Genomic DNA, 23,885 nt, shown 5'->3' with positions numbered 1-23,885 from the left:
TCCAGCCCAAATCTTGTATCATTTCTGTGACACTCTCTCCCATATTTCGCGACAATACAAAACGTGCTGACCTTCTTTGAACTTTTTCGATGTATTCCGTCAGTCCTATTTGGTAAGGATCCCACATAGCGCAGCACTACTCTAAAAGAGGACGGACAAGCATAGTGTAGACAGTCTCCTTAGGAGATCTGTTAATTTTCTCCGTTAACAAGTCAACTGCGTATCCGTAACTTACCGTATTGGTTGTCTGTTAACGCTGCAGAACTCACTGCACTGTTTTGTTTTGACTGTGGATGCACTGAGAAGGTACTGTATGGCGAGTAGGTCGGTGTACTCGTATCCAGTCCTGCAGTACTTGCCTCGGTTACAGTGGCTACACGGAGTAATAAAGCAATTGTCTTAGAACTGTGCCAAAAATATCGACGATGTCATTCCGGTGGTTTATCCGCTTGCTGGTCATGCGGACAACCAATAATGTATCAAACGTTGGACCATTAATATACAGAGAGTTATGATAATCTTTTTTTTTTTCGGTCAAGCTCACTTCTCTCAACAAGTTTTCGCGACTGATCCTTTTACGCTCCTTGACCAATTTCTTATCCACCTTTCTTTGTACTTGCAACGTAGTAGATGGTTCAAATGGTTCAAATGGCTCTGAGCACTATGGGACTTAACTTCTAAGGTCATCAGTCCCCTAGAACTTAGAGCTACTTAAACCTAACTAACCTAAGGACATCACACACACCCATGCCCGAGGCAGGATTTGAACCTGCGACCGTAGCGGTCGCGCGGTTCCAGACTGTAGCGCTTAGAACCGCTCAGTCACCCCGGCCGGCTCAGCGTAGTAGAGCAATTATTACAGCCGCAGCATCTTTATCGCCAACATTCCCAACCGCAGTATTATTATGCAATATACTGAGGTTAGAAAAGCCGTGGGTTAGCGATTTGCACATATACCTATTGCAGTAGTACCGCGTACATGAGGTAGAAAAGGGCAGTGCAATGGCAAAGCTGTCATGTGAAAAGATCTCTGAAGTGATTATGGCTGCACAAAGGGAATTAACAGATATTGAACGTGAAATGGTAGCTGCAGCTAGACGCATGGGACACAGTTTCCGAAATCGTTAAAGAATTCGGTATTCACAGGTGCCAAGAGTGTGCTGAGAATACCAAATTTCAGGGGTTATCTAGCACCACGGACAACACTGAGGCCAGCGACCATCATTTCAGGACCGAGAGCAGCTGCGTCTTCGAAGAGTCCTATGACCGACACAAGAGGCTTTCCTAGCAGCGCGACATCAGTTGCAGCGTCTCTCCTGGGCTCGTGACCATGTTGGTTGCACCGTAGGCGGCTGGAAAACCGTGGCCCAGTCAGATGAGTCCCAATTTCTGTTGGTAAAAGCTGATGGTAGGGTTAGAGTGTGGCACAGACCCCACGAAGCCATGGGACCGAACCGTCAACAAGACAGTATGCAAGCTGGTGGGGGCTCCATAATGGTGTGGTTTGCGTTTACATGGAATGGACTGGCTGCTCTGGTCAAAACGAACCGTTCATTGACTGGAAATGGCTATGTTCGGCTACTTGGAGACCATTTGCAGCCGTTCATCGACCTCATGTTCTCTAAGGTGATGATGACGAGGTCCCATACTCCGAGGAGAGTAGGGAACGATGCGGGAGACCAGCACCGCCGACTAGGCAAGGTCCTAGCGGAGGTGGTTTGCCATTGCCTTCCTCCGACCGTAATGAGGATGAATGACGATGATGATGATGATGAAGAAGACACAACAACACCCAGTCATCTCGAGACAGGAAAAATCCGTTACCCCGCCGGGACTCTAGCCCAGGACCCCATGCGCGGGAAGCGAGAACGCTACCGCAAGAGCACGAGCTGCGGACTGTTCTCTAAGAAGGATGGAATTTTTGTGGACTGGACCTCAGTAGTTCGTAATTGGTTTGAAAAACATTTTGGACAAGCGAATGATTTGGCTACCCAGATCAGTCTACATAAATCCCATCGAATGCCTATGGGACATAATTGAGAGGTCAATCCGTGTACAAGATCCTGCACTGGCAAGTCTCGCACTGATGGACCGGTATAGAGACAACGTGTCTCAATATTTCTGCAGAGGGCTTGCAACGACTTGTTGAGTCCATGCCATGTCGAGTTCCTTTACTACGCCGGGCAAAAAGATGTCCAAAACGACATTTGGAGGTATGGCACTGAGCACTATGGGACTCAACTTCTGAGATCATCAGTCCCTTAGAACTTAGAACTACTTAAACCTAACTAACCTAAGGACATCACACACATCCATGTCCAAGGCAGGATTCGAACCTGCGACCGTAGCGGTCTCGAAGTTCCAGACTGTAGCGCCTAGAACCGCACGGCCACTCCGGCCGGCATTAGGAGGTATCCCATGACTTTTGTCACATCAGTTTATTATTGACCACCTAGGGAGAACCGTAGCTGTTCTCGCACACGTTGTTAGTGGTGGGGAACGTCTGCGTAAGCGCGTTGGTTGGCCAGTACTCACCATATAGCGCGGAGAGCAGCGGCCTGACGGGGTACTTGTAGCTGGCCGAGATGACCATGGGCAGCACCAGGCACGAGTAGGCCAGCCCCACGCCGCCGAACAGCAGCGACGCGTGGCTGGCGCGAGCCAGGTACGGCAGCAGCAGCACAGCCGACAGCAGCCACACTGCAACACACCACCACATCTCTCCTGTGTACCAGACAGTCGGAGCAAATATGTGTCGGGGTTCAATACTGTCTAACACATAGAGCTCAGTACATTACTCTTAATGAGTAATTTCTAGAGTACCCCAAGAGAGTTTTGTACGCTCATTACCGTTTACAGTACAGTGTGTAACAGGTAGAAGTGCGGATATTTTTACATGCCTCAATATGTACACACGCAAGTTGCTTTTTTTTTCACTACATTGAACAGTCTTCCTGCAAACAAGTGACATAATTTACTGCCTGATATTTTCTGTGCAGTCGTAGCTGCACCAATAAGCGGACTACCTCAGTCAGTATAGACTAACCATTTTGCGTCCATGTGCCCACACTTCAACACCTAACCTTCTAGGCAAATGCCGGGATGGTTCCTCTGAAAGGGCACGGCCGACTTCCTTCCCAATCCTTCCCTAATCCGATGAGGCCGATGACCACGCTGTCTGGTCTCCTTCCCCAAACCAACCAACCAACCTAACCTTCTACCCATGGGAGTGATCTTGCCACGTTACTTGGAGGTACTACCCAACCCAAAAGCATATGACTTGTAATAGCTATAATTATTAAAATGCAAATGACGTAAACACTCGTGTAATGATGTTCAGTACACCCTCCTCATTCTCCAACAAAAGTATCTGCACTTAAACCCCTTATACCCCGTGCATCTGATGTCCCTCATAAGATACTTGTAATTTCCGTTTTTCAATGTATAGCTTGAGTCTATCTAAACACATACTGCTCATCAGGTCTTCATACGGTGGCCAGTGTTGACAGAAAGCGTCCGCTTGTTTCCCTTCACAAATGGTTGTGTGTGTGTGTGTGTGTGTGTGAAATCTTATGGGACTTAACTGCTAAGGTCATCAGTCCCTAAATTATCCTAAGGACAAACACACACAACCATGCCCGAGGGAGGACTCGAACCTCCGCCGGGATCAGCCACAAAGTTCACGACTGCAGCGCCTGAGACAGCTCGGCTAATCCCGCGCGGCCCTTCACAAATAAAATCACTTTTAAAGCGGAATTTTACATGCCCATTCTATTTAATGGCCCGAAATTAGTCTATTGCGACTTTCTTTTTATAGATACGGGGTAATAACCAGTACTCCAGGAGCGACTGAACAGCGTTGCCGCAAGGCGATAGCAGTCATCGTAGGCTAGTGCTGTGCTTCGGTGCTGGAGTAGCTGGCACAAATGGCTCTGAGCACTATGGGACTTAACATCTGAGGTCATCAGTCCCCTAGAACTTAAATCTACTTAAACCTAACTAACCTAAGGACATCACACACATCCATGCCCGAGGCAGGATTCGAACCTGCGACCGTTACGGTCGCGCGGTCCCAGACTGTAGCGCCTAGAAGCGCTCGGCCACATCGGCCGGCCTGGAGTAGCGGTTATTCTTCGTGTATTTCAATGTTCCTCTTAATATTTATAGATGAAACAAATATCGCATTGGACTAATTTCGGACCGCTCTGTCGTGTGGGAACGAAAATTCCTGTTTCACAATCATTTTATCTGTAGCGAGAAACAAGCTGACGCTTTCCGTCGACATTGGGCGTCGTATGAAAGACGTGATGAGCAGTATTTGTGTGGGCCTACTCTAGCTACAAAACTAAATTGCAAATCTGCCTAAAGACAAGAGTAAACGTGCCTCAAGAATCTTAGGAGGGACACCTCGTACATGCGATTTAAAGGATAATTTCAGAAGTTCTATAAGGCCTTTTGCAGACGACGCTGTTGTCTGCAGGAAGTTTGCAACGCCAGGAGACAGTAACGAAATGAAGAAACGCCAGCAGAGGATGGATGATTGGTACAATCACTGGCAGCTGATCCTGAACGTAAATGAATGTAACATATTGCACGTAAATAGGAGGGTTCGGTTTCGTTATTGGTGGAAAATCACTGGAATTAGTAACAACCGTACACACCCGGAGCGACCCGCAGTTGAATGACGACATAAAACAAATTGCAGGCTTAGCAGAGCCAGGCAGAGATTCATTCGAAGAATGAACTGGCTTACATGAAAACTGTTCGACCGTTTCTTCGGTATTGTTGATCAGTCTAGGACCCTTACATTTTAGGTTTAACAGAAGTGACAGAGAAGATACACTGAAGAGCGGCACGTTTCGTCACTGTATCGTTCAGCAGGCGGCAGAATGTTTCGGCAATACTGAACAGAGCCTATGACAGGTGCTACAAGAATTGCGTTGTGTATCTCGAAGCAGTTAGAATTCTGAGGGCGTACATTGGAAGAAGAGTTGGCCAACATATTACTTTCTCCTGCATACGTTTACAAAATGGCCACGATGAAAATATCAGAGACTCTAGAGTTCATACGGAAGTCATTGTTCCAACGCACCATTCGCGAATGGAACACAGAAAGGGGAATACGATAGTGATGCCAAAGGTGTCCTCAGCCACACACCGTAAGATGGCTTGTGGAGTGTAAATGGAGATGTAGATGTAAAAGGTCAGCAGCTTCTACTGAAAAAGAACCGACTAAAGGGAAAAATTTGCTCCCATTCGTAAAAACAGTCATACGTTGCAACAGCATAGTGCTAAGAACACACACCACTGACACTGCGTTTCGAACAACAAGGAAGGTGCGTGAATACTTGTACACCACAAAAGTCCAACATCACACGCAGCGTTGTAAAGTGTACATTGGAACTACGAATAGACGCATTAACACACGGCTTAAGGAGCACAGGAGCAATTGTCTTCTGGGAAAGACGGATAAAATGGCAGTAGCATATCATGCACTGGGACCACGGAACCACCAAATTTGTTTCTCCAATGCTATCGTTTTATCAAGCCCCATTCGTTACTACACAACAGAAAAGTCATATAAATTCACATGCTGAAAAACAAACTTTTACGGAAAAGAATTTTCCCGCTTACTAAATGACCCTGTAACAAAATACGCTGCTCATTCTTCGCATCTACTGTGTTTCCTATACGATAGGGATTACGGGCTGACGAGCAACATTCAGGCATTTATGTGACCTGCTTGGGTGGACAACACTTTCTGAGGATCTTTCGAGTGGATCTGCCTTACCTGTAATTAGTTTTATTTGGTAGTTCTACTTTAAATATCCTAGCTATTTAACAGACGTGACTCCTTCCAGTGTTTGTCCTACCATCACGCGATCATAGAATAATCTATTTATACTCAATGCTCTTCACTTGTTTGTGTTGAGGATCAACTGATTATCCCTGCAGTAAGCGTCGTGCCTCTGCAGGTATTCCCGGAATTCGCTGCAATGTTTCCATGAAAGTCATTTTTCAGACAGCTTCTGGGTTACGTTAGCACGTTGCAGCTCAGGATATCTAGTTGATATATTAGACTGTTGTTCTTTCTCATCTAACGTTTTCATCGACTGCTTGTTCTGTATGTGTGCGGTACACCAACATCTCTCAAAAGATCTCTTCTTTCTCTAACGACATTTCACAATTCTTGTGTTCTCTTGATTTTTGTGTTATTAATGGATTTTTGCGTCGATACGATTCATGATGATTTGATGTAGCACCACATATCGAGACGCTACACTAATTTTTTTTTCAATCCATCTCAAGTTTACACGCAGAAGTACTCGCTTCCTGCTTTAACAGTATCAATCTCGTCTTTTGTAAATTGCTCATTTTGACTGATATATCTGTCGTACATTATATGTCCCATTTTGCCTACTACATGCAATATCCCTTCTCATCTGGTATGTTCATTCAACAACATGTCACACCTGATATTTTATTTGCTTCAGATCCGAAACTTGATTTGTATATCATTTAATTTAATATAGCTGTATCTGAAAGTAACTGCTAATATTTCTGAAATGCGTTTCAGTCTTTCTTCATGTTCATCCATGGACACCATCTTTGATGCAGCTCATGAGCTTAGATAGAGCCAAACTTGTTAATTATATGAAAAATCAGTTATGTAAATAGGCTTTGATTTTAAAGAGCTCCTTCCTAGAAACAGGCCAATCTACACAGTCCGCAGTGCCATGCTAAGAAAACAATAGCATATGGTGACTTTAAGAACAAATTCGCGGTTTGTAGTTTCAGCAGCAACGCAAAAAAGCGCCATCTTATTGATGCATCCTATTGGAAACTAGGCAAATAAACGATCTTCCACGTCGTTCCAGTATTTGAAGATTTTGCTAAGATATCACAATTAAAACACCAACTACTGCACTCTGTGGTAGCTGTGCATGATATATAATGACCTGAACAGCAATTTCGGATAAGATTCTCTAACACACTAACATGCAGCTTGATGCCTTGTCTGGTCTTGCAAGCAGTACAGCGCTGTAGTACAGCCATCTATATATCAGCTTGCGCTACGACCGCCAGGTGAAGTATAATTACTCCATTACGGCATGAGGATTTTCGTTGAGTAGTGCAGGCAACGCTGAGGACACAGGAGTTACTCATTTAATGGCACATCCGCGTTCCAGCCCTGACGGATTGTCATCCTCTGACAATGGCACCATTTGGATACGGTGTGGGGGGCAAGGTATCAGCACAGCCCTCTCCCTGCCGTTTTTAGTTTCCCAGGTCTTGAAGCCTCTGCTTCTCACAATCAGTCAAGTAGCTTTCAGGTGGCATCACGAGGCTGAGTGCAGCCCGTTCGTGTGCCAATGTCTCGACTAGTGGAACTCTCATTTGTGAAGTTATAATGAATGTAATACACAGTTTGAAGCAGCCAGTCACCAAATTATGTCAGTTTCTGCAGCCGATATTTCAAACCCTCAAATAAGACGACTGTTCAATATATTAGCCAATGCAGTGATTTTTATGAAGGAAGACATTTATTTATTTCTTTATAATTATCGTTTTGTAAGACCACCAGCTGCAAAGCCTGTGGTCATCGAACGAATCATTGGAGTCTATTCATAGAAACCATTATAACTGTGGTCCCATGTAGCGCATATATTTTCCTTACTTTCCAGTGTGTTATTTCACTTACAAGGAAACATCATCAGTTTGAACTCATATCCCTTTCTTTTTTTTTTTTTAAAAAAAAAGCACAGTCGATCCCACGCGGAAATTTGGGCCATAATTTTGATAGTATGCAGTTATGACATCCAGAAATAGAGCTTTTTAAACTTCCTCGCATACCAGTTGTTTGTTACTCGCTCCACCCCACTGCAGCCGCTTAATTCCCGAACTGGAAGTACTACACAGCGGATTGGCAACTAGAGCCCTCCTGCTTGCGGTATGTTGTAAGTAAGGGAAAAGGAAATGAGCGGTGGAGACAACTGCCAAATGCGTTTAGAAAACATGCTCGAAGACACGTTATTCTACGCGAAAAACACAATACATAATATGACAGCCTCAAGCACTCACATATTCAATATTATTTTAACTGTATTATAGTACTGATATTCTGTAGCTTTATATACGACTCAAATTGCAAGTGATTAAACTTGAGTAACTGAAGAACTGTTATGAGGCGAAGCAAAATTACTTTCGTTTTTCAATTTAATCATGCCATTCGCGGTGAGGGATCTGCAAAAACGCTCCTCATTAACAGTTTCAGCTTCAAAATCAAAGAAAATAAAACGTAACAGCAATTTTAGTAATTAAATACCGCGATGCTAGTTCTTTAATCACACGCTAATTCGTATCATTACTTTACACTGCAGTTGTCGATCGGAACATAAAATTGTTCAAAGCAAACAGATATCTCGCACCGTCTACCGAGAGCTCACTTTGATACAATCAAAAATGGCTCTGAGCACTGTGGGACTGAACATCTGTGGTCATCAGTCCCCTAGAACTTAGAACTACTTAAACCTAACTAACCTAAGGACATCACACGCATCCATGCCCGAGGCAGGATTCGAACCTGCGACCGTAGCAGTCGCGCGGTTCCGGACTGAGCGCCTAGAACGACGAGACCACCGCGGCCGGCTGATACAATGAATAAAGCATGTTACCAATGCAAGACAGTAATTCACAAACCTCTTACTCAACTGTACAGCACTTTGCGTTCGGGCATTATGCGAGTGCAGTGGGGCGGAGCGAGTGTCAAACTACCTTTCCGCGCGAAAGTTTAAAAACTCTCCTTCCCGAAGCTCATCAGTCCGTACTATCAGAATTATTATCCAAATTTTCGCGTGCGATCAATTTCTGGGGATGAAATCGTGGATCTCGCACGTACCAGATCGGGTTGACGGAGGAGATAGAGAAGATCCAAAGAAGAGCGGCGCGTTTCGTCACAGGGTTATTTGGTAACCGTGATAGCGTAACGGAGATGTTTAACAAACTCAAGTGGCAGACTCTGCAAGAGAGGCGCTCTGCATCGCGGTGTAGCTTGCTCGCCAGGTTTCGAGAGGGTGCGTTTCTGGATGATGTATCGAATATATTGCTTCCCCCTACTTATACCTCCCGAGGAGATCACGAATGTAAAATTAGAGAAATTAGAGCGCGCACGGAGGCTTTCAGACAGTCGTTCTTCCCGCGAACCATACGCGACTGGAACAGGAAAGGGAGGTAATGACAGTGGCACGTGAAGTGCCCTCCGCCACACACCGTTGGGTGGCTTGCGGAGTATAAATGTAGATTAAGCGTACTTTTTTCTTCTTAAAATACGAGGTCAAGTTGGTGATGTTTCCTTGTTTGTCTTACATTGTGCAGAAGTCTCGCACGTTAGATTTGATTTATGACTAAAACACCAATGAATCTAACTTACACAAGTGAGAGATTGTGACTATTAATAGAAGCATTCGCATCGGAACCTTACGATATCAATCTTTAATGCTTAAAACACGTACCCTGTGTGCGTGTACGTGTGTGTGTGTGTGTGTGTGTGTGTGTGTGTGTGTGTGTGTCTCAGCAAGTAAAGCTACACATTGTTAGCTATGAAGACTTATGGGTATATCCGAGTTCGATACACTTTGGATTGCGTTTACATTGTGATTGCACTATTTTCCCCCGGTTCTGAGCTTGCTCTACCGCCGGAGAACACTACTATAGAAATTTGGACTACAAATTGAGGAGCTACTTCGCCGAGCAGTAGCGGTTCCAGGTATCGAAAACTGACGACGGCCTGGAGAGCGGTGTGCTGCCCCTAAACACCTCCATACCGAATCCAATGACACCTTCGGCAAAGAACGACACGGCGGTCGGTCGGTTCCTCGGTTCCGCGGATACCGCCAGGACCTGTGCACGGCGTCCCGTTATTCGTAACAGTTTTCTCGTCAATTTGCGTTTAAATTTTTGCAGAAATATACGAAGACTTTGGTACAGGTGCTTTATAAGTACCTTTCCGAACTATGTCTTAGGATAATACAACAGCGAAACTGATTTCGTGGCGAACAATCTCCACCGTACAAAATAATAGCAGTTATTTTAGCTGTTTCTGGTTATTGGTGACGCAGTGCTCGTTTTGCCACGCGCGTCTACCGGGAAGACCGTTGGCCGTCTGCGCGACGCGTGGCGACGCAACATATATCCGGGTGGGCAGCGGGCATATTCCGTGTCGCGGCTATTTCGGTAAACAGGTCGTCGGCCGCCCCGCCTTATTTCGGTCTCGCTTCTTTTGTTTACCGCGCTACGTCACGGTCGCCGCTCACGCCAAGTGACGTCACGTGGCGCAGAGCACATCCGTTGTAAGTCGTCTGCATATTTGTGATCAGTGCCACACAAAATCAAAGTGGTTCCATACCCAGGGAATAAGTGCAGCAGAGTAGATGCAGGAATCACGCATCGGTGTTCTACGCAAGATCATAGTGGAGGTGGCTTGCCGTTGCTTTCCTCCGATCTCTTACGTGTGTACCTGTGTCGTGTGTATGACTGTGACGAGTGCTTACGCAGCGTTGCGTTGGTCAGTGTTGTTATGAATGAAGAGAAGGGAGAGGTTGACACCCTATGGCGATACGTAGCCCATTCCTCCTGAATAGCACTGAGTGGGCCACCGAGGTGAAGATCCGTATCCGACAGACGGATCACCATCAATAGTTTCACATGACCTCATTTCATGAGACAGTGTGCACTGGTCTGGAGTTTAATCCAGTACATTGGGGTAAAGACTGGTGATCAGGAACTTTATGTGATCACCTCTCCTCCTCTGACCGGCCAAATACAGGCAGTGAAAACCTTCCAACAGCAAGATTCGAAACGTTTCAGCCTAAGAATCGAGCGCCACCACACGATAGTGCAGTAACGACTTCGGCTACGGTGACGGAAAAGTGCTATGCGAGATCAGTGGCTGAGATTCATTAGAGAAGAGACATTGGGTAGGACGGAGTGACCGAAGGCTAGTTGAGGAACTATTCCAGCATTGATCGGAAGTGATGAGAACCCTGAATCATCAGTTGCTTTCCCTGACAGTGTTCCCAGAATTCGCCTATCAACCGAATTTGACGGTCTGTGGTGCAGAGCTGTATAAGATCCTTTAGGCACTGGAGTTACTGAGGTGTGAAGAATTTCCTCATCTGCTCCGATTCCCACAGTGCCCTACAGGCTATTTCACAGATGTACCCGGCGGAGAAAACGCTCCAGTTGATTCAAAACTCCCAGTGCATCCTCATGACCGGAGAAAGTAAGTTCGCTATGATGCGAAGGCTTCCAGCAATTTTCACAAAAACAAATGTCTCTACAATCTCTCATTTCCGCAAGTTAGATTTGTTGAGGTTTTTAATGAAAAATGAAATTTAACGTACTAGATTTCTGCACACTGTAAGACTAAGTCAAGTAACACTCGGGAAAGAACTGTAATGGGACCAGAGCTACAGTGGTCGCTATGAATACACACCAAAGACTCAGCCAATCACCACAGACTTTGAGGCTGGTGGTTTTACAATAAATAACTGTAACAAAAGTAAATGAAATTTTCCTTCATAGAAAATCTCTATTTCTGTCAAATTACTTCACAGCCGTCTTATTCGAGAATTGGAAATATCTGCAGACGCTGCAGAAACTATTGGGTTTATGGCGATGATCTCGCAACTCATAAAATATACATTACTGTTGACATAAGCTGTTACGCCTTACATGCCATTTTTAAGTGTATTAAAACAGAAATGGGCCAATAGTGCGTAAATTAACTCAATTTACATAACATTTACGTCCTCTACATCGATATTCTGTACGGATAAATGTGAAGTGTGTGGATCGGGGTATATGTTAAAATTTATTCACGTTCCACGTTAGCGGAAGGAGTGTCGGCAGATTGACTACTTCTATGCTTCCGTACGAGTCGTTAAATTTTATATGAACGATTTCTACGGATACGTACGTAGCTTTTTATGCAAATTGGCTTTCTTCGAGTGTCAGTCAGTAAAAATTTTCAACATTTCAGTTCCACATTTCGCCAGCCAAACAAATATGACCTGACGAAGGTCCTGTACCTCCTTTTGAGTAAATGTGAAAATTTTTGTTTGCAGCCTCTCTTGTAAGAAAATAGTAGGTTCCAGTATGCGACCAATGATTCGTAATCTTGGAGGAAAGTGATGATGTCTTTCAAGAAAGTTACCAAGATTTGAGACTCATGCAGTAATACGATTTAAAGAATTTAGACTGTCGTAACATAAATAGTGAGGCTGTCTAAAGATACCATACGTATTTGATCCTAATATCTCTCTTGTACAGTCATCTTCTACGAGGAGTGTAACCATTGTTTTACAGTCTATCCTTTTTGTTCCACTACACTTATTACTTTCTGTTCCATAGTCGAGTTCTATAAGAATATCATAGCGTTGTCCAAGGACACGCACGTTCTTCTCGATCAGGTTTTTCCAATGCGTCTTGTCTCACTTATTCTATTAAACAGTTCTTCGGTTCCTGCGTACGAGGTGTGTGACTAAAGTAATGAGACTGATATTTTTGACTATCAAAGGTTTTATTTTACATATTTATTTATTTTCAGACACCAATATTGTCCCATTCGGCAGCCATACATCGGCGAGGACTTTGTTCCTTGTCTTGGTAGCATTGCTGAAAGGCTTCAACTGGTAGGGCCTTTAACATGTCGGTCACATTCTTTTGAACGTTCTCCAAAGTCCCAAAATTGCTTCCATTTAAGTCATTTTTCAATTTGGGGAACAGAAAAAGGAAATAAGCATTGTTTACATCTTTGATTTGCTCATTCGAGCTTTCTTCGGTCGAGAAGATGTCTCAGTGAACCACTCCTCACTTTGCCGCTTTGTCTCAGGATTGTAATAAAAATTCCAGCATTCATCATCTGTGATCACATGACTGAACCATTCGTGGTCACTGGCAACCCTTTTAAGAATATCAATGTATACGTTTCTTCGCTTGTCCTTCTGCTTAGTGTTGAAGTTTTTCGGAACGATTTTGGCTCAGACCTTTCACATATGCAAACTTTCGGTCAAAATTTTATCTATGGTCAAAATGGTCAACAGGTCGTCCATCATCCTTATTATTAAACGTCGGTCTGATCTCACAAGAGCACGCACAAGATCGACGTTTTCGTCGGTTTTTGAAGTCGAAAGTCCCCCTGAGCAAGGTCCATCTTCAACCTGTGCTCGCCCTTCCAAAACTGATTTGTGTCAGCAAATAACTTGTGGTTTCGATAGGGAATGTTCCCCATAGATGCGTTTCAACGTTTCAAAGGTCACACTCCCGGATTCCCCAAGTTTAAGAGAAAACTTGATTGCATAATGTTGCTCTGAATTCCACTGTTCCATTTTCGTAACAACAAAACACAACTTCACTGATAACGCTCTCAAAAATCGAATACACCGGTCTACACTGGTAGAACTACACAGCGTTGCCAGTTCGTTCACAGTGTTGTCAGTCTCATTACTTTTCTCACACACCTCGAAGTTTAATTACTTGATGTATCATCTTTCCTTAGTGTTATATGTGAATTGGTTCAAATATCCTCAAACGTTTTATCATCAGCTGTCTTTCATACTGTACCACATTAAAAGTTGGATTCAGAGGCTTCCTTTTTAATCTTAACTCAGTATTTGACATCAGCTGATTTCCTATTTACGAAGGGTAGCAAACTAGTAGATTGATATACGTGTGTAATAAGAAAAAGCTTCTGATAAAATGGACTGGAATACACTCTGTTCAATTCCGCAGGTATCACAGATAAAACACAGGAAGTGAAAGGTTATTTAGAACTTGTACAAAAACTACAGTTGTAAGAGGCGAATGTCATAAAAGAGAGGCAATAGTGAAGATGGGAGTGAGATGGAGTTGTAGCTTATCCCCTATGTTATTCAGTAAGTACATCAAGCAGTGAAGGGACTCAAGGGGAAATCTGGGGGAAAGGTTGAAATTCGGAAAGAATAAGTAAAAGCCTAAATTTCCGATGACATTGTAATTCTGCCAGAGACCACAAAGGTGTAATAAGATCAGTCTTAAAATAAAGAGGAAATAAGGTGAATACCAACAAAAGTTAAACAAGGTATTCCAATTAAAGCAGACAATGCTGAGAGAATTAGCTTAGGGAGTAAGGTGATAAACGTGGTGGACTAGTGATGCTATTTAGGCATCAAAATATCTGGAGATAACAGAAGTAAAGAAGATGCCGGCGGTTTTTGAAATAAAATATCGGGTTTTTAAGGCTTTGCATCAAGTATTACATTCAACTTATAATTATAAATAATTAATCAAATGAAAGAACAATCGAACAATTTTGTTGGTATACCTGTGCGCAGCTGTTACATCTCTAAAGTCTACAGGCTACGGTTTGCGTGCCAAATTTGCGAACGAAATATTGCTACATGACGAAGATTTTCTGGGTCGTGTCGTCCTCAGTTATGAATCGACATTCCACCCAAGAGGAAATGTGAACACAAACAATCTGAGCATCTGGCGGTCAGCATATCCTCACGGGATGGTACAGCCGCAACGACTCTCCTCTCAACTGGATGTTTTTTGCATCACATTCCGGCGGAAAGTTTATGGGCCTTTCCTTTTAGGTCAAGCAACTATAACTGATGTTTCTTGCCGTGATGCGCTAGAACTACGGCTCTTTCCTCTGTTGGAATAAACTAAATCACAGTATTTTATTTGGCAGCAAGATGGTGCGCCACCTCAGTGGCGTAGCTCAACATGCGACTGGTTAAACGACGTTGTAATCCTGCGTTGTATGGGCTGCGAGGGTCCAGATGACAGAGCTTGTCTGGCTTGGCCCCCACGTTCAGACGAGCTGGCACCAATCGATTTTTACCATTGGATAAAGTATCATGTGTATGTGTCTCCGCTACCAGCTGATCTACCGAGCGGGGTGGCGCAGTGGTTAGACACTGGACTCGCATTCGGGAGGACGACGGTTCAATCCCGCGTCCGGCCATCCTGATTTAGGTTTTCCGTGATTTCCCTAAATCACTCCAGGCAAATGCCGGGATGGTTCCTCTGAAAGGGCACGGCCGACTTCCTTCCCAATCCTTCCCTAATCCGATGAGACCGATGACCACGCTGTCTGGTCTCCTCCCCCAAACTAACCAACCAGCTGATCTACCCGATTTAAGGAACGGGACTAAAGCAGTTGTTGCAACAATTACACCAGACACATTGATCAAGGTTTGGAAAGAAATCGCCAACTCCCCTATCGCTTCGATGTGTGCCGTTTGACGAATGGTACTCACCCTGTACACTTGTAAGAAGAACTTTTTGAATTGGTCTTTCATTTGACGTGTTATTTGTAATAGTGGTAACCATAGTAGAATAGGTGAGAGAGGCTCGAAGTGTTTACAAAAGTCCTCTTACTTGGAATAGCCAAGGTAAGAGACCTCTTTTATCATCTAAATCTTCCCTTTAGTGGATTAATTTCTTCCTAATAATATAGCAAAATTTATTTGCCTTTTCCTAAATGTACTTTCTGTATCACATCTACTTTTAAAAATTAACAATGTAATTCTGGAAAAGTCAAAATAACAGTACTCAGAGAAGCTGTAGAAAACGACGAAGAAACTGTCTCTGCAGCTTTTTACTATTTTTTTAGTAGCAAACGACCCACCATAGTTACCAAGGCGATGGGTCACTCTACAATGTTAATAAATAAATAATATAAATAAATTTATATTTGTAAGTTGAATGTAATAAATGTTGCAAAGCTTTAAAACCCCGGTATTCATTCTGAAACACCTGTTGTAAGACAAAGATTGGAAATATTATGAAAAGCGATTCTGAAGAAGAAAAATACGTAAACACCAAACGCTCATTTAATTACATATAGTTGATGCTCCTGAGACAGTCTGAGTCTCACATTTATCGACGATAATCATGTAGGCTGAAGCAATGAATTAAAATTAGTACCAATGCCTGGATTCAAACCCAGGTGTCCTATTTACTAGGCAGATGCGCTGGCCATTACACCGCACTGACACTCTTATTATAAGCGCGGTATCAGTGTGGGGTAACTGCTAGCGCATCTGCCTAGTAGGCAGCACACCTTGGTTTGAATCCCAGCATTGGTACTAATTTTAATTCATTTCTTTGTCCGACATTATTATCGTTGGTAAATTTAATTGTTAGAAATTACTCTCTGAAAGTCTTTGTCTGATTTATCCTTATATGAAAATGATCTGTGGACGATAAAGCGTAAAGACAAAGATAAAAAGCGCTTTTGAGATGTGGTGTTTGAGTTGAACGCTGAAGAAGAGATGGGTGTATTGCGTAACTAGTGAATATATACAGATTCTAACCTCGGCTGAAAGAAGGGATTGGTTGATAGGACACTTTCTAGGGTATCGAGAAATTGTCAGTTAAGCAGTGGAGGCATGTGTATGATGATAACAATTGTAGAGGGAGACCAAGGCTTGACAACAGCAAACAGGTTCAAATGTTTATGGGTGGCAGTGGTTATACAGATATTGAGGGGAGCGAATTGCACTGAGTAGTTTAGTGTGGAAAGCTGCATCAAAAGTCTTGAGACTGAAGAATATAATAGAAAACTACCAGTTACTCTAGTGCTCGCGACATGCCCGGCGCTACGTCGGCTAACTGGCGTGTAGGAACGCCATTTAAACGTTCGCTTTCTTCCGCAGGTACGCAATATGCGCACTGTACACGTCAGGTAGCGATACGTGGGAGCCACAGAGGTTGTCGGGTCAGTCGGTGCAGGCGCCGACGCCGGCGGACCTATTTTTAATCAGTTGACGCAGGTGCAGTGTTGACACTGTGCAGCGGATATGGGGCAGCGCCAGTGGCGCACACACGGACCTTGTTGCTATCAGCCAGGTGAACCGTGCTGGAGTGCAAGGGTGCTTCCTTACTGGCATCTTGGGACCGGACTCTCGGACCTCCGTACTGCAGCAATGTGCGAAGGAAAGAAGACTAGGGCTCAACTTCCTGTTCGACTACGAGGTGTTAGAGAGTACAAGCTCGGCTTGCGGAAGGATAGGGAGGAAATGTCTGTGTACACTCAGTAGCAAAAGTATTCGGACAGCACGTAACGGCGCATAATTTTGCGGTTTGCCGCATGAACAAACACAGAAATTGCACTTAGTAATGTATTTGAGACTCTGGGTACGATGTCACAACGTGAAACACGCGTCAAATACGAAGAATTGCTGTTGGACATGTGTCTATTACGTAATATTTTCTGAAAACGGCATGGGAAGATGCAACAAAAGTATTCGGACAAAGGCGGACAACGTGAGAGAATAGTTCATTCCGAGACGCACAGAGGGTGAAACGACTGCAGTGTGTTCGACATTTCCGCGAGACGATAGTAATGATTAGTAAACACGTGTCGCGAGCCTGTGCAGGTCGACGATGGGACGCAGAGGGAAGTGTTCTACGTTCGAGCAAAGGCAACTTGTCGTTTATCATCACGTGAAGAGGAAAACCTGCAGGGAAATTGCCGCAATAGTGAACATGAAAAAAAAGTACAGTTCACGACATTACTAAACGGTTCGAGAAAGAAGACCGATTGGAATTCCGTTGCAGTATAGGACAGCCACGGAAATTTCACAGAGAGATAAACGTGTGATTATGCGAAAGGTACAACAGAATCCGAAAACATCTGCCACACAAATTGCAAATGATATGGAGGGAGTCCTTGGTATAAAAGTTCATCCCGAAACCGTGCGGAGAGTACTACGACGATCGCAGTACCATGGTCGAGTGGCACGGCGAAAGCCATTCATAAATGCAGTGAACCAGAAGAAACGCATGCAGTTTGCGAGGGAATACGCCGAATACCATCAGGCTTGGTGGAATCGGGTGATACTTTGCGACGAATGTAAATTTACATTATGGCAAAGCGACGGAAAGGCAAACGTGTGGCGAAAGACCAATGAAGAGTTGAATCCCAGGAATTTCAAGCCAACAGTAAAGTTTGGAGGTGGGAGCATCATGGTGTGGGGATGCATGTCCGGCAATGGTGTGGGTGATTTAGTGTTCATTGATGATACGATGAACAAGGAAGCGTATTTGAATATACTGCGAGGACATTTGAAGCAGAGTGCACGACATCTAGGTACTGCGAACAACTTTCATTTTTATCGGGATAATGATCCCAAGCATACCGCGCATATTGTACAAATGTGGTTGCTCTTCAACTGCCCGAAAGTATTGCACCCCCCTCCCCAATCACCAGACCTTAACCCAATCGAGCATTTGTGGGATAAATTGAAACGGACCGTACGCGCGGACATCTATACGAAGGAGACCTTGAAAGAGAAACTGCGCCAAGAATGGGCAAATATAGGCCCAGATTTCACGAAGAAACTCGTGGAAAGTATGCCTAGTAGATTGGAGGAGGTATTGAAAATGAAAGGTGGACCCACAAGGTATTGACATTTTCGTCGTACAACTTATGAACATTTATTGGACAGTGTCCGAATACTTTTGTAGCAGCAGGGTGTGCAGGATGTTTCATTTTTGTTGTTAATTTTTCTATTATTTATGTTTTGGGAACGAAATAATACAATAATTATTTTGTAATTAATGTTGTTACGCATATATATTGCTAATAAATATGTTTGGGTTTCATAGTCAGTGTTTCTCGAGTACTCATTGTGAAACTTCCCACTGTCCGAATACTTTTGCGATTGAGTGTGTGTGTGAACTCCTAAGGGACCAAACTGCTGAAATCACACTGCTTAAACTAACTTATGCTAAGAACGACACACACACCCATGCCCGAGGGAGGACTCGAACCTCCGGCGGGAGTGGCCGCACAATCCGTGACATGGAGCGGCTAGGGAGGAAATCAGCCATGTTCTTCCCAAAGCAACAGTCCCGGCGTTTGCCTCAAATCATTCAGGAAAATCAGGGGAAACCTAAATGAAGATGGCAGGACAAAGATCTGAACAGCCGTCCGTCCGAGTGCGAGTACATTGTCTTACCAATGAGAAGTCGGCTCTGCAATGTCTGCAGTTACTGGAGCAAGTCTGAACGAATTCTTCCTGTAGGAGCCGTGAGATTCGACCAGAAATGCCCTCATCCAAATACGATCTCTAACTTGCGTGCTCTTCGCCGAAATTTCCCAGCACATTTAATGTTCTTCTTCTAAATCTACATTCACATACATACTCCGCAAGCCACCGTACGATACATGGCGGAGGGTTCGCTGTATCACTTCTAGTCATTTCATCTCATATTCCATTCGCAAACAGTGCGAGGAGAAACGACTGTCTCCGTATGAGCTCTAATTTCTCGTATCTTATCTTTATGGTCCTTACACGAAATGTATGTTGGCGGCAATAGAATCGTTCTGCAGTCAGCTTCAAATGCTGGTTCTCTAAATTTTCTCAATAGCGTTTCTCTGAAATGACGTCGCTTTCCCTCCCATTTGAGTTCCTGAAGCATCTAAACAAATCTAGCCACGCGCCTCTGAACTGCTTCGTTGTCTTCCTTCAATCCGGCCTAGTACGGATCCCAAACACTCGAGCAGTACTCGAGAGTTGAGTGCACTAGAGTCCTATGTGTGGTCTCCCTTACAGAAGAACCACGCTTTACCAATATTCTCTCAATAAACCGAAGTTAGCCCTTCGCCGTCCCTTCCACAATCCTCACACCGTCCTTCCATTTCATATCGCACTGCAACATTGCCCAGATATTTAAACTACGTAACTGTGTCAAGCAGGACACTACTAATGCTGTATCCGAACATTACGGGTTTGTTTTTCCTTTTCATCCGCATTACCTTACATTTTTCTACATTTAGAGCTAGCCACCATTCATCACACCAACTAGAGATTTAATCTCTGTTGATCCATTATGGACTGTGGGACAACGGCTGGCACGTATTTCTTGATGCAATAGGTTACCAACAGCCGTGTGTATTGTAGAAATTTATTTTATGAACTTCTTATGTGCTAACAGTTTCGGCATTACATTGATGCCATCTTCAGGTCCCACACGCCATAGTCGTAAAATCGCTACATACGGAAGGAGCCATATAACTGGATCCGTGAATCAAATCGCTATGCAACAGCTCTTGGTGGCCAGGCGACACAGACTGGGGCGGTTTGCAAGAAACTAGAGATTTTGTCTAAGTCATCTTGTCATATCCTCCTACAGTCACTAAACTTCGACACCTTGCCGTACGCCGCAGCATCATCAGCAAACAACCGCAGATTGCTGCCTACCTTGGCCGCCAGATCATTTGTGTACATAAAAAATAATAATGGTCCTACCACACTTCCCTGGGGCACACCTGACGCTACCTTTGTCTCTGATGAACAGTCGCCGTCGAGGACAGCATAGTGGGACAGGACATTTACTTAAGAAGTGTTCGAGTCACTCAGGTATCTGGGGACCTATTCCCTACGCTCGTACGTTCGTTAACAGTCTGCACTGGGGGAACCGTGTCAAATGCTTTTCGGTAATCTAGAATTATGGAGTCTGCCTGTTTCCCTTCATCCATACTTCACAGTATATTATGTGAGAAAAGGGCTAATTGAGTTTCGCACCAGCGATGCTTTCTAAAATCGTGTTGATTTGTGGACGTAAGCCTCGCGGTCTCAAGAAAATGTGCAGTATTCGAACTGAGAATATGCTCAAGGATTCTGTAGCAAACAGATGTTAGAGATACTGGTCTGTAACTTTGGGGGCTCATTATTTTATATATAGGAGCCACCTGCGACCTGGCGACTTATTTGTTTTCTACTTCTTCTTCTTCTTCCGCCATTATCTGTCCACTGATGATCTGAAGCCTCTTGCATATTCTTCGACCTCACACGAGTCAGTGCCAGCAAGCAGCACGGGCTTCTAGCAGTCCTCATCCAGCCTTCCCTACTCGGACACTGCATTGCCTCTTTTGAGTCTCCAAGGTCTCCAACGAACGAACGATTTTATTGTTTCATCTCTGGGAGCTTTGACTCGCTACATTGTCAGCACATTGCCATTTCAAACAGAGAGAGTTGTTCAAAATGGTTCAAATGGCTCTGAGCACTGCTGTGATCATCAGTCCCCTAGAACTTAGAACTGCTTAAACCTAACTAACCTAAGGACATCACAGACATCCATGCCCGAGGCAGAATTCGAACCTGCGACCGTAGTGGTCTCGCGGTTCCAGACTGAAGCGCCTAGAACCGCTCGGCCACCAGCGGCTGGCCGGAGCTCTCTCATTCGTAGGTACAACAACATTCTGATCGACTAATGCAAGGCAACTCGGAGTACACAAACAAATGAGGTTGGTGTTTATGTCACCGAACCTACATACCCCGTGACTTCAAACATCATATCGACGAAGCTTGTCTCTCCGTGACAACAAGCTTTATATCTCGTCCGCAGGTCACCTAGAAGGGGCATCGGGTTGAGCATTCAAAAAAATGGACACTCGTCTGAACACCTCACTTAAATGAACATTCCGTTACCAGAACACTCAGCAGAAGACAAACAATTACGTAGAGAATTTAGTATCGCTCCCTAAAGCTTCGAACGTTTCTCGCTCCCTAACTAAAATTGGTTGAATTTTAAACAAAATAGGTTTGTACACAGACGGCTTAACATCAGCTACTTGATAGAAAAATTTAAAATTTAATTTAAAAAATATGTAATTCGTTGTTGTAAATGTCTGGACAATAACTATATAATTCTGATCGTAATTCCGCAGAGAGAGTACCATTTCTTACGTTTAGCGATCGAAACAAGTATTCCTTTCACTTATTATTTTGGGTACTATCTGATCAAAACTACCTGGACACCTATTAGTGGACATTAATATGGGTTTCTAGCATTTGTAGGCTTAGCGAAAACTTTTGACAATGTTGACTGGAATACACTCTTTCAAATTTTGAAGGTGGCAGGGGTAAAATACAGGGAGCGAAAGGCTATTTACAATATCTACAGAAACCAGATGGCAGTTATAAGAGTCGAGGGGCATGAAAGGGAAGCAGTGGTCGGTAAGGGAGTGAGACAGGGTTGTAGCCTATCCCCGATGTTATTCAATCTGTATATTGAGTAAGCAGTAAAGGAAACAAAAAAAAATCGGAGTAGCAATTAAAATCTATGGAGAAGAAATAAAAACTTTGACGTTCGCTGCTGACATTGTAATTCTGTCAGACACAGCGAAGGACCTAGAAGAGCAGCTGAACAGAATGGACAGTGTCCTGAAAGGAGGATATAAGATGAACATCAACAAAAGCAAAACGAGGATAATGGAATCTAGTCAAATTAAATCAGGTGATGCTGAGGGAATTGGATTAGGAAATGAGAAAATTAAAGTAGTAGATGAGTTTTGCTATTTGGGGAGCAAAATAACTGATGATGATCGAAGTAGAGAGGATATAAAATGTAGACTGGCAATGGCAAGAAAAGCGTTTCTGAAGAAGAGAAATTTGTTAACATCGAGTATAGATTTAAGCGTCAGGAAGTCGTTTCTGAAAGTATTTGTATGGAGTGTAGCCATGTATGGAGGTGAAACGTGGACGATAAATAGCTTAGACAAGAAGAGAATAGAAGCTTTCGAAATGTTGTGCTACAGAAGAATGCAGAAGATTAGGTGGGTAGATCACATAACTAATCAGGAGGTATTGAATAGAATTGGGGAGTATAGAAATTTGTGGAACAACTTGAAAAGAAGAAGGGATCGCTTGGTAGGACATATTCTGAGGCATCAAGGGATCACCAATTTAGTATTGGAGGGCAGCGTGGAGAATAAAAATCATATAGGGATACCAAGAGATGAATACACTAAACAGATTCAGAAGGATTTAGGTTGCAGTAGGTACTGGGAGATGAAGAAGCTTGAACAGGATAGAGTAACATGGAGATCTGCATCAAACCAGTTTCAGGACTGAAGACCACAACAGCAACAATATGGGTTGCGTCCACCTTTCGCCTTTATAACGGCTTGAACGCTGCTCGGGACACTTGTAGTGAGGTGTCTGAATGTCTGTCGAGGAATGGCTGTTCATTAGTCCTCAAGAGGTGACACAAGACGAGGTAGTGATTTGAACGCTGGTGTCTGGAGCGAAGCCGACATTCTGACGCTTCCCAATGCTGTTCCATTGGATTCGGGTCGGGACTCTGCGCAAGCCTATCCATTTCAGATATGTAATTGTCCAGAAAGCATTGCCACACAGACGCTACTTTATGACAAGGTTCATTGTCGTGCTAGTACAAACAATCGTTTTCTCCGAAATGTTGTTCTGCCGTATGCAGTTTACAATGCTTTAAAATGTGTCCATAGCCTTCCGCATGAGCGTTTTCTTAAGTGCTTTAAGTGGACCACAGCCTTACCATGAGAAACACTTCCATGCTGTAATACCTCTTATTCAGTACTTCACTGTTGGTACTACACATAATGGCAGGTAACGCTCTCCAGGCATTCGTCAAACCCATATCATTCCATCAAACTGCCACAGCGTACAGCGTGATTCATTACTCCAAATCACTTGTTTCCAGTTATCCTTTGTCCAGTGGTATCGCTCTATGCACCACCTCGACTGCTACTTAGCACAGGCTACAGAAATGAGTCGCTTATAAGGAACTGTTCGACCATTGTTCCACATTCGTTTTGACTTCTTACACAAAGTCATTGTGCAAGATGGACTGCTGGCACAACTTTGGAACTGGTGAGTGATTCCTTCCGCCGATTTCATGCGACTTTTTACAGCCACCTTCCGCAACCCTCGATGGTCTGGTCTTAGTTGACTGTGGTTGTACCTCCCTGCTTCCACTTCACAATCACATGACCAAGAGACGACTGGGGCAGCTTTAGAAGGGTTGAAATATCCCTTGTGGGTGTGTTACTATGGTGACAATCCAGT

At 43.9% G+C, this 23,885-nt stretch overlaps 2 protein-coding genes across 3 annotated transcripts in view; one reads left to right on the top strand and one right to left on the bottom strand.

The window, feature by feature from the left end:
• The window catches only part of LOC126187429 (neuroparsin-A), a 147,825-nt gene that overhangs the window by 39,218 nt on the left and 84,722 nt on the right, over positions 1-23,885 (top strand). The window lies entirely within an intron of this gene.
• The window catches only part of LOC126187427 (uncharacterized), a 216,718-nt gene that overhangs the window by 182,815 nt on the left and 10,018 nt on the right, over positions 1-23,885 (bottom strand). Inside the window, exon 3 of the mRNA XM_049928499.1 lies at positions 2,536-2,700. Coding sequence (XP_049784456.1) covers positions 2,536-2,700 — 165 coding nt within the window. The remainder of the gene's footprint in view (positions 1-2,535; positions 2,701-23,885) is intronic.

The sequence above is a fragment of the Schistocerca cancellata genome, chromosome 5 (assembly GCF_023864275.1).
Source record: "Schistocerca cancellata isolate TAMUIC-IGC-003103 chromosome 5, iqSchCanc2.1, whole genome shotgun sequence".
NCBI lineage: Eukaryota > Metazoa > Arthropoda > Insecta > Orthoptera > Acrididae > Schistocerca > Schistocerca cancellata.
The sequence above is the reverse complement of the archived record's forward strand: the minus strand, read 5'-3'. Positions and strand labels throughout refer to the sequence as shown.